The sequence below is a fragment of the Aythya ferina genome (assembly GCF_964211825.1).
Source record: "Aythya ferina genome assembly, chromosome: 13".
NCBI classification, from domain to species: domain Eukaryota; kingdom Metazoa; phylum Chordata; class Aves; order Anseriformes; family Anatidae; genus Aythya; species Aythya ferina.
This window is the reverse complement of record NC_140311.1, coordinates 2,987,521-3,000,180: the sequence shown is the minus strand read 5'-3', so window position 1 is coordinate 3,000,180 and position 12,660 is coordinate 2,987,521. Positions and strand designations below refer to the sequence as shown.

Here is a 12,660-nt window from a genome sequence, read left to right as displayed (position 1 = left end):
AGTAAGCAGCAAAACACTTAGGCACTTGTTAAAGCAAACAAGTGATCCAATCCAAATCAATGGGATTACTTTTGTGCTTAGTATTAAAAACATTCTTAAGTATTTTGCTTGTTTAGGACTCCAGAAGTCTGTATGACAAGGACTGAAGCACTACAGCTGTTAGATTACATTAAAATTACTTAATCCCTGACCAGAATTATAACGATGGAAATACTTGGATTTAAGTATAGCACATGTTTACTTTTCAATCCAGTGAGATTTATTCCTTGTCTAATTTTTCTGAACAATTTGCAAGAGGGTTGTTTTACCAAGAATTTTGCCAAAATCCAGCTTTAGGAAGTTTCCCTAAGGGAAACTGCACTGCTCAAATCTAATTTCTATCTGAATGCTGCATTTTAAGAGAATATTACTTAGGTACACAGCACATTTTAGCATTGTAAATAGGTGATGGATCAACATTTTTCTGCAACCAGAGATGCATCATCTATCTGGTTACAATTGCATCTTTTTAAATGGATCCTACAAATAAATTCTAGTTTCCATCCTCTTACAGACATTACCTTTCAAGTCAGAGGAATAAAAATTTAAGTGAGTGCAGGAATCCAGAGCTTAACAGGTCTTCTGAAATACTGCAGGATAAATCTAAAGCAAAGCAGAGGATCAGTAAGGATCTACATGCTCCTTGTCTCTGATGTTGTATTCCATAATATTCAGAGTTCTGCTGTTAGCACAAAATATGCTTCTTCTAAAATGAAGAATCACAATTGAGGCCTTGTCACCCAAAGTAATAGTCCCAAATCTGAAGATGTTTGATTTGCCTACCAGAGGATTATCACCCACAGTGCATTGAGGAGCCTTATAAACAGCTAAATCACTAAGCCATTCTCTGTTACCATTCATGTAAAAAGTTATTCAATGACAATACAAATTCAACGAATGAAAAAGAAAAGCAGATTCCTATATTAAAATATGAGTGTATAAGACATGCAGGCAGTCTGAGATTCTTACACAAGCATTCTTAAGGCATTTAAATACATTTGCTGTGATACTGGTTAAAGCTACCAAATGGAAAACATTTCAGAATGCATTTGAAACATAATCACACAACTGTATAGAAAAATAAAACCTAAAAAAAAAAATAACAACAATAGTCATGTTATTATTGTCAAATCAGTCCTCTGGACAACAGGGAGAGTTAAAGAAAACAAATCTTTCATACCTCCCAATACCATATTTGACATTAAGACATTTCTTAGTGATGATGTAAAAAAGCTAAAACAGTTTTAAGGGCAGTTATAGATGTGAGGGAAGGAGGCAGACATATTAGGATCATTACAGACCTCAATGCCATCAGACACCAGGCTAACAAAAAGCTGGTAGGAAAGAACATCGCAGATTATAAAAACAGACAGATGAAAACTTACTGATTCTGTTAGCTATGTGATATTTGGGCCAGCTTTTTCAAATGGTTCCCTTTCATAGGCAAATCAAGACAAATTCAGAGCAGACCTGCCCTAAGTGGCAAGAGAATAGAGTCTTAATTCTCTCACTGTGAACATTTTGGTTGAACTTTGTCATCTGAAAAGATGTAGGAACTCAGCAGGATCAAGTTTTTAAAATTTTTTTTGCAAACGCTTACAAATAAAAGTACATTACTGAGTTTCACACTTCTTGGACAATAATTAGTAGCTGAGGCTACGTGTAAATTAAATTTACAACAAGGTTAACCATTCAGTAAATTCTCAACAGCTTTAGGTATTCATTTGTCAAAAATGTAATGTCCCACACAGATAAAGTAGACACTAAAAATGGATCCCTAAAGAAAGATAATAGGAAAAGAGAGAAGGAAAGAGGAATCGAGTGCCGCATGGTCACTGGATATAGTTTTTCAGATTATCAGAACTCTACTGAATGGCTGTATTATAAGGAGCAATGATAGGATCCTGCATTCCTCATTCACTCAAATTCATGCTCCCTTCAGCATAGAAATTTGCTAGCATGAGATGGGGTGGTACTCAATCATGTGGCATATGTGGTCTTTAATTTTAAAATCCAGTTAAATAGATGTTCTAACATCATTTTTTTATCTAAGAACGTTTCATGATAAAATAAAAGAGTGAGCATGTAACTTATTTGTCAGCTTTACTGTGCAGTGGATAACTTTCCTCTGTTACTCACATGAGTTTTCATTTCCCAAAGCTATATGCATTCATTACGACAGTAAAAATGAAGAGTTGCTAAAGAGATATATGCATTTTTATTATTGTTTGAAAAAATAGATCTTTCTACAGTCCTTTGAGCTTCTGAGTGTGTGATTTGTATAAAATATTTCTCATTTTGGGGACACACCAGATGGAGTGCAGGGCACTGTGGGATATGCCATTTATCACAATGACAGTGCGTAGGTAGCACTGATCCTCTCACCACAGGGGGAAGCTAGAGCTGCAAATGTGGAGCAGCATTAAAAGCCTGACGAGCGGAGTTTGGCAACACTTGTACTACTCATTAACTTAATCATATTAATTTATTAGCCATATATATCAAAGTAATTCACTACTGAATTGTCACCAAGAACAATTTATAAACTGTTAACGTTCCCCATCGGCAGAGAAGTGCTGTGGCATCCTTAATCAGTATGTCTGCCTTTGATTAAAAATAATAATTTCTACCAAGCCAGGTAATGCCAACAATGACAAAGTTGTACATATGTTTCTCATTATAAATGGAACTTTAAAGTGACATCTATGACAACTGAAGAAAAAAAGGATAACCATAAACAGTGAAATGAGCCACAGAAATAGGATGTAAACATACAAAAATGCTCAGTTAAGCATTTTGAGAAAGGAAAGGGTTCTTTTAACCTTAAGATCATCTGCTCCGTGCTCTCAGAGGTTCCAGGACTGCTGCCAGCCATGGCAGCCCTACATCTAACACCCCAAGCGGCGAAATCGATCAATAGATGTTCTGTAAAGTGACCCTGAATGAATGCTTATTCTTCAAATAACTCTTTCTTAAAAGGAGGCTTCACAGTACAGTACAAACACGGAAACCTTCAGAGCCTGGTTCTGGCAATCCTGGTCCCTGAGCCAATGCTGCACGTGGAGCAGATTTGCTGTCTCCAGCCCTGCTGCACCCCTCCATAAAGGACATCCCTGCTGCCCCGCTCTTCAGACCCAGGGCACCTCTTACAGGTCCTCAGCCAGGAGAGCCTGGAGGGCACCGGAGCAGCACCAATTCCAGGGGGACACACGGCGGAGATCCGTGGAGTCGACAGCACTGGGGAGTTCCCACAGGCAGTGGGGCTGTGCTGCCTGACCACAAGCCCACCTCCGTAAAGAGCAGCTGGACACCAAAGATGGTGAAAGCCTCTAGTCTCTCCTGTTCCTCTAAAACAGGAAAACCAAATAAAAATGCTTAAAGACTACAGTAAATACTATTGTATCCTCTCTGTTCCATGGAAAGACTAAGTGACTGCTGAATAGCACTGCTGAACTCAAGTAACACATGAAGCTACCGTACTTTTTATCTTTTTCACTTTTTTTGTCCATTTTTTTTTCTTTTTTTCCTAGCTCAGAATGCTGTTATTTGGTATATCTATTGAAAAATTAATATCAATAAAATATTAAATACATTAAACTCCTCAGTTCACAAGTTCTTAACTATTAATAAGCCAAAACTACACATGAAAAATTATTCATGTCTGTACAAACAAGTCAATGTTTTAATTATCACATTCTTACAAACACTAGACAAACAGCTAGTGACACAGAAAATGCTTGTTTTAACTGTCTGCTTATGAAAGTGCTTATGATGTAGCACATCAGGCCTGCCAGGCCACGCAGCTCTGGACAGCAAATCTCAGGAAAATAAAATGGCAAGAGACATTTTTTTAACATGGATCGCATCCATCTTCCTGGCCCACAGTGCCTCATCAGCCTCAGCTGTGCAATGCCCAGCCCAAAGGCAGTCAGAGTGGCCTGCCCTGCCCCTGAAAACGGCTTCGTGCCCTGCACTGCAGTGTAACCACCTTCTAGAGGCATGATGATTTCCTCCATAAGCCACCCTCTCTGATACCTTGAAAACAGAGTGGAGCTAGATCACAGGTAGGAAGGCTGAAGTCAGCATGAGTAACTATCAAAAGATCCAGCTGCTCTTTCAGCTTCACTCCGTATCAAGTTTTTTAATCTATGGGTTTAAATCACATAAAGGATTTCAGCTTCTCTCCACACTGCATGCCACTGCTTCAGAGCCTAAAAGTTACAAAAAATCTGTTCTGTAAGTCCCAACTGTCTTGTTAAGATACACTGATCACTGATGACAAAGTCTTATACATTAATAGGAGATGAAGTGGGTTTTTTTGTTACTGTCACTTCATCCCCCTGCACTGTTTGAAGAACAGAGCCTTTGATGACTGTCGCTCGCTGACATACGGGACTTTTCCTTTGCCCTCACAGCAGGCAAGGGCAACGCGCTGATTTCCATGTTTCCTGCAAGAATACAAGAAGCAAAACACTTTCTCCTAAACTAATGCATAATGGGCAGTACTTAAATATCAGCTCTTGGGCATGGTTATCGTGCTGTTTGCTCAAGCCCTTCCTGGTGGCACGCATCCCAGGCACACCGCCTCATCTTTCTCAATCACAACAGCTTTAAGCACCCTGCTGCTCCAGTCTCATCATAAGTCAAACATTCCCATTCCCCAAAGGTGGAAGGTACCTGCAAATATTTTAAAATGTAGACACTTCACTTACAGCTCCTTCACAAATTACTTATACGTAAACGTGGCTGTGGTCCACTTTGCCAAGATGTAAAAAGAAAAAAAAAATTACACTCTGCGCTGGGAAATGCAGTATGCCTAATTTAACTACCTGTTTATTATGTGAAAATGACCATGTAAACTGAGCTGACACAAACCAAATGGGTGATGAAAATAACAGCACATTTCAAGGAGTGGAAACACAGATGGCTCACTCAAGTCTGCAGGAAGTTACTAATCATCACTCTGTAATACTCCCTACAGACGGGTCGGTGAGCTCTGTGGCCAGAACAGCTACTTCAAGAGACCTCCATCTAACCAACTGCAAGAATGGACACAAACTCCTTCACTTGATCGTCAGAAGACTAAAGAGGAGGGGTAACCAGAGCAAAGCAATCATTAAGTGTTAATAGATATAAATAAAGCTAATGGAGGCTTCATATGCCAGGTGCTCCATCAAGTTTGCAACATCTTAAAATGAATTTACAAGGGGCTCTTGTAGCACCTTTCCTTATCCAGTGCTTACCCCAACTTTCATTACACTGGTTTTTTTTTTCATGAACAAGATAAAACAATAACTCAAGAGCTCTGATTCCTGAGTGATGAGACTACACAGCCAATGGTGTGGAGCTGCTTTGTCACGGGCTGGTGACAGGGACCCATCTCATTTGGGCCCTCAACTACTCTGTCACGCTGTGGAAACGAGCATTTTCTCCTGCCTACAAGCTGCCCGCAAAACTCCCTTTCAGCAGCTCAAGTCATATTGTCTGCGACTCTTGGCATTCGGTCACACGAAGATTTTCATACAGGGCTCACAAGGTCAGAAAGGCAGCCACCCTGCGCCTCAGCTGAAGGGCAGCCCCCGGGGGCCAATCTCCTTACACAATGCTCCACAAGTTAAATGAGGTAGGATACATCCCAGTCATCACTTCAGACTCCAAACATAAAACAATCTAGAAATTCAATTTCAACATTTTTTTTTACTCAAACACTGTGATACTTAAAAGATGTGGGAGACTGTATGCATCTATGATGCTATTTTACTCTACATATTTAACACACTTATTTCGAAAACATTTCCCAATTTAAAGAAATGCAATAATCTGCATAATTTGATGTCCTGTTTGCAAAAAATACAGGGTGGAAAAGTAATACACAATATTCTGGATTTCTGACAAGAAATTATCAATACAAGGCAGCTTTTGTCCTTTCCTGTCTGTTGGTAGTAACACAATACCAAATCCATGAACTTCCTGGGCCAAGAACATGAGAGCTACTAAAAACCTCATTTGTTAACTGCTCACAAGAATAAACACACAACCCTAAATCCCTGCTACACGTATTTACAGTATGTGAAGTTGCACTAGCTTGACTGTGGCATCTAAGTGTAGTAAAACGCTTTATACTTATACTAGCTACTACAGCTTCAGAGTATTTATTTCTACTTCCACCATGGTAAGGGCTATTGGTTCACTGTGCAATCTTCACGACACTTGGATTTGTTGGAGAAATTCAAGATCTCAGCTTTGTTACTTTCCTGAACACTGGGACCTACCGGGGCACTCAGTCCCAGTGCAACAGGCTTTGCAAGCAGAGTAATCTGCAAGATCAAGACCAGAATCACTATTCCCCTGAAAACCGCTTATTTAATTCTATTTTTCCAGTAAGTTGCTCTGTGACTTTGTATTCTGCTAAATACTTTACTAAGTTTGGTTATTATGGAGATACAATATATTTAGACTGGACTTTGACAGTAATCCTAAAATGCTAAGCCACTTGAATATTTAAATAATTACTCTTAGGAATATAGTCAGCTAATATAGCTATATCCAAATTTATTACCAAAATAAACTTACTTGTCTTTGGCACACATCAATTAATAAAAAATTAAAACTCTCATCAAGATAGTACAAGATTTAATTTAAACTCTACTAATAAATTAATGAAGTGGAATAAAATAATATGCATTAAATTATGTTCAGGGATTGCTTATTATTTCACATGTTTTTCTGCTATTTTTCATATTAAGATATTTAATGCAGATTATTAAAATAGAATCCACTGTGGCAATGTGAACTTATCTGCTTTTTGAATGTTTCTTCTACAATTCATACACGCATTTTGCTATCTTCCCAGCATACATTAATGATGTTACAATACAATACACATTAGCCACGCTGTTCATATCCCACGAGAACTAAAATACACATGCATTTGAAAGGAAGAAATGCATGCTATGGGGCTCTCTGAGACAATAGTTCATTTTCTCAGTTTTTTTTTTTCTTTTACTAAAATAACACATTTAATGGAATTTCCTGTAAGGAAATTACAATTAATAAAGGACTAAATTACAAATCCATTAGATTTCAGTCACTGCAGCAACAAAACAGAATTTTCATGAACACTCAAAAAATCCAATAATGTAACCTCTGGTAAAGCTTGAAAAAGCCCTGAAGGACAAGGCAGTTAGATCAATATTAGTTTATTTTAACTGCTGTGCAGTATGAAGAGATGAGGCTGATCATCTGATGGATTTTATTACCTGTCGGAGAGATAAGTCCTGGTGATAAGAGGCCTGGAACTCCATGGGGCAGAAGACGTGCATTTTCTTGTATCGCAACTCCTAGGGAACGCTTGGGGGGTCTTCCTGGTCGTGAGCTGATAAAATAAGAAGATAAATGAAAACACGTTTTATTTTTGAAATATTTGCTTACTACGCATGGTATTGATTTATATAACACATATGAACATCAACAATACACAAAAATACATTAGAAATTCTTGCCTAGGAAAAAAATAAAAATAAGCCAGTCAATTAAGTGTACAACAAGAACCTTACAGATTTCAAATGAACTATCAGTAAACTGCAGAAAACCACTTATAGTTAACACAATTATGGTTCAAAGTCACGCAAACAACTAGAAAGCATTTATTTTACCAGCACTAAAACACCAAAACCAAAGCAATCCATATTTCTAGTTCTACTGTACCACTGCTTTGTAACTAATATTTGTTTCTTAATATTCCTGCCTGTAAAATGGAACTTGAGAGATTAAGGGACACCAGAGCGATTCAGATTGGGTCCATTAGACTTTATGAGCTCAGGCTCATATGAACGTAGCCACGCTCTTTCTGGCAACTGCTATGGGCCAGCTCAGGGATGACCAAGCATCTCAGCCTGCCCATCCAGGCTGGCCTCAAGGAGGCACACCTACAGGAACCTCTACAATCCATACACTGGCCAAGCTTTTTCATTATCCAGGGCTTCCTACTTCTTACAGGTCATGAATGGAGAGGGATCTCAGCAGTAACTGCTCTGAGGCCATGCACCTGGACTATCCAAGACAGAAAAGTTACACGGCCTAAAGATGAGGAATGGAAACCTACAACACCATCTTTATGATAATAATTTCCACCTTCTGAATCATGGCGGGTAACAGTCTATTTCTGTAGATGCAGTAGTAATTTAACAGTTAACTTTCCCTACCCTGACTATTTATGTTCTTGAATTGACTTGTGTTTCTGCTTACTACAGAAAGGTTAAACCAAGAATGTTAGCCCAACCCAGCAAAAACTCAGCACGCCTTGACCATCTTACGAATTATGATTCTGATTTTTAAACCAAAATGTTAAAGATCTTTATATTCACATTACATTTATGTATTTTCAGCTATCACATTTGTCCCTTAAATCAGTATGCATACATGAAATCATCCTGTACAGCTGCCATCATAATACAGATTTACGGAGCAAAGAACCATTTGAATCAACTTTCCCAAGCCAAGTAATAAAAATAACAGCCTCCTAGCGTTTGTAACAGCATTGCAGCTTCTCTTTGATCAAAACAAATTTTACTTTGTTGAATAATAGAGGATTTGACAAAATACGGTGAAACATTGTATAAAATAACTATGCTGCAACAATGAATGAGGTTTGAATAGAGAGCATTTCCAAAATGACTTCAAGTCCACAAAGAAATTTCAGTTAAACCTCACTCTATCAACTTACAGTGGCAAAGCCCTCCATCAATGTAAGACAAACTCTGTGTTTAAATGAAGACAACTTCCAGCAACACTACACAGAGGTACCATTAACCTGTTCATTTTTCACACAGTGTGCTAGTGTTATTTTGTTTTACTGTACATCAAAGTAGCACAAAATCATTTTTTCAGTTTATTATTTTATCTCTATGAAACTATTCCATCCTTTTTCTTTCTTTTTTTTTTTTTTAATCTTCAGGTTAGTCCATTTTGTGTTTCATTTTATTCAGCACTTTTTTTCATTTTTCTTTTTTATGCTAAGTTGTTTATCATACTATGATGGCTATGCAGTACAGCCTCCTACAGAAGCCCAGATTCACTAGGCTGTAACAAGGTAAACCTAAAATAAGAGCATACGAGTTTCACAGGAAGTTAGATGCACATATGGGTTCTCTATTAAAATCACCTGCTGAAATCATTCACTTACTTCATAAGAATATTGCCTACCAGATACTATTAGGCTTGTCTACAGAGCCTTTAAATAAAAAAGAATTGTTACAATTTGAATTTACAGAAGACTGTGCGCATGCATGCACCTGGAACTGCTTAGTTGGCACTTAATGAATTTGCAAAAAAGTACAAAGGTAAAACACCTGAAGTTTTAGCAGCTTTCTCCAGGAGAAGAGCTCAACCCAGAAAACTACAAAGCATTCCTGTCTCAAGCTCAAATACCAACAAATCTTTTGCAGAAACCTCCGTATCTTGAGATTAAGTTAAAAAAATAAAAATGAAATCTAAAAATCAAACAGTTTTAAAAGAATAGACAAAGAAAACACTTCATTTATGACTTGGGATTTCAGAGGGTGAGGAGGGGAGACAGGGAGTTTCACTCCCGGTTATGCCATTGTATGGACGAGATGACTTGTGACTCTAAGCAGACCATCAAAGCCCGCAACTTCCCTGCACGAGGTCTTTACATTCTTCCCAGCACACACTACAAGCAGAAGTGAAACTCTCCAACCCGTGATTAGGTACTGAACTGTATGCATTGTCCAGAATTGAAAAAGTTTTAGAAGACTGCTAGAGAGAAGTTCAGCCCAGGCCTGACCAGGCCCTTCAGAGCCCTGCGCGACCACACGTCCATGCGGCCTACGCACCACAGCACAGCAAGCACATCTGTGACGAGACAGAGCTGTTTTGACAAGCTCTGAACAAAATGCTTACTTCTAACCAGTGATATAGGTATCACTGAAGAATATTTTAGTGTTAAAGTAGAAGAGTTACGGTCACAAGTCAAGACCATGAAGTCTAAAAGAGAAGTACAATACCACCTTCCATTAATATATTTGGTAATCATATTTTTTTTTATAACATAAAGGCAAATAAATAGACCAGCTCAAAGTCTATACTGATCAAAATTCTACTCCTATCTCTAAAAAATAAAAACACCACCAAAAAAAAACCAACCTTGTGTCTTCAATTACGTGCCTAGAGATGACTGGAATTTGGGGGTTTTAACCTGTGTTCCGGCTATGGTTATTTAGTTTTTGTCATCCTCCGTCCCCTGCCAAAAAGGCGCTAAATCTGAAAGAGAACAATGAACTACTGGGACAACATGATCTGAATATTGCTCATTTCTGATTTGTGCTTGGAATTAAATTTGTCAGAGAATAAATTACATTGTAACCAGTATATCTGACAGCTAAACATATATAAAGTAAAATGGTGAGAAATCTTTTATTAGTGTCTATCTCTTCCTTTAGTTTCCAAGCCTGTTGAGATCCAATGTTATTGGTTTTCCTCTCAAAGGTTTGTATCTTCCTTAAACATCCCAAGGATTTTTAGTTTGTACCAAAACACAGAATAAGGTTATCTTTCTGATTTTCTTAAAGTTACTGATCAGCTCCATCTCTCATAACTCTCTTTTACTCTCATTATAGACAACTATATTTTTTAAATGCACAAATTGATCAACACTTTGTAAAATATAATTAATCAGTGGAAACATACAGCACATCACTGTTGATGTATGATAGTACTTTACTTTTGTGCTTTCAAATAGAGGAGATTTAGTAGAATCAGAAGTGAATTTGCATATTAATCAAGACAAATAAACATGTGGTGATTTAACTAGGAAACTGTTATTTGGATGACAATTTAATCAGCACAGGTTGAAAGGTCCATCACTGCAGCATCCTGTTTCTGCTAAAATATTGATTGCGTTACTGATTTCAGTAATGCTTTATTTTACAGGGCACAAATAACCATGTAATTACTCTTTAATTGAATGGTAATTGCTTGCTGGCAATTATTTGTTAAGTTTTGGAGTTTAATTACTAGGTTATTTGTGTTTTGTGAAATAAAATGTTATGTATTAGTAGCCCTAAATATTTTCTGTATGAATGGTCTGTCACAACTGAAAAAGTAAATTACGATGGTATGAGTTTGACAAATAACACTGTAACATTAAAACTATTATTAAAAGAATCAGATGAATCTTTGAATGCTTTCCCTTTACAAAATTAACATTAGATGTAACATTTGTAAGATAAATGGAGGAATACTGTACCACAGAAGCATGATTTCCTCTGGGGTCTAGTCCACCATTTAGCATAATTTATCCTGATGTTCTGCTTTTCATTCTCTGGGCTTCTTTAGAGGAACTGAAATAGTACCCTATCCTCTCGAGAGCAAAGAATAAACCAAGTAGAAATATATTTCAACAGTACTTCATATTTCTGCAACTGAAGTGGATTACCACCAGCACATTATCTTAGCAGCCTATAAACTTTGTAGAGTTGGCAGTTAGCTAGATAACAAGGGAAAGCATTATGTCTTGCAGTGTCAATGAGATATGACACATTCTGTGATATATTTATTCCAAGTTGTGATAGATGAGGTACCCAATACTTTGATCGTTAAGATTTGAATTTTACCATTACACTTTTCATTTTTGTCATCAACTATTTATGAATTGGCAGGACACAGTTCAGCAAGGACTGCTGATTTTGTTTTTTCAAAAGATATCCGGTTAATAAATTAATTATTGATTCCATGAGACTTGAGCTATTTGGTATAAAAATATGCTACACTTGTGATTTAGAAAGCTCTCATCCCACATTTCTTCAATAGCAATGTATTTGATTAAGTTTAAAGGAGAAATACAGAAGTACTGCATCATGACTGTGTAAATTGCCCCGATAATAGTGGCAGTAACCGGTGCATGTGCTTACAAGTAAACCAAAAACCAAAACAACCTTAGTTGCTTTTCTGAAATTTAAACAGGAACCACAAATTACAACTTTGCTTTCCTCAAAGATCATGAAAGGTACTCTTTGAAGTCTTTATCAATAAACATAGCGTTCTTGATAATTTGAGTTTAAGTTATTTCCTTTTATTACCGTAAGATTTTACTTGTAGCATGGATTAAAAATAATCTCCTTGCTTTGGCGTTTATTACAACATTTCAAAGATGCCAATGGTAGTTAAACTCTACTTGACCTTTCAGTGTTTAAGAAGAGAAGCACACTCTGACCTCGCAGCAACCTGATTCTGTCTCCTCTCAGCGCTGGCAAACTGATCACTTGTCTAACCATTGCAGGACATTGGATCGCCAGCCACATCAAAGGCAACAAGAGCCAATTCAGCAGGAGGAAAAAAGTCATCCATGCAAAATGGGCAATTAACATTAATCATACATGAAGTTGTTCAAGCTGATAACTAGAACCTGGTCCTCTCATAAAACAGTGCCCACGCTGGCACGAGGCGAGCCGCCACTCATCTCCCATGGGGCTCAGTGCGCTCCTTTCTCCCTTCAGCAGACAGAAGGAAACTGAGGAGTTTCATATCATTATGAATTGGTGTTACTGTTACAAAAAGAAAAAAGATTCCTTTATGCCACTGAATATTTTAGAGATGTGATTA

At 37.5% G+C, this 12,660-nt stretch overlaps 1 protein-coding gene across 3 annotated transcripts in view; it reads right to left on the bottom strand.

Moving 5' to 3' along the window:
• Positions 1 to 12,660, bottom strand: part of DACH2 (dachshund family transcription factor 2) — a 283,138-nt gene that overhangs the window by 130,096 nt on the left and 140,382 nt on the right. For all 3 annotated transcript variants that reach the window (XM_084534682.1, XM_084534681.1, XM_084534680.1), the window contains exon 2: positions 7,299 to 7,414. In XM_084534682.1, the coding sequence (XP_084390808.1) occupies positions 7,299 to 7,414 (116 nt within the window). The remainder of the gene's footprint in view (positions 1 to 7,298; positions 7,415 to 12,660) is intronic.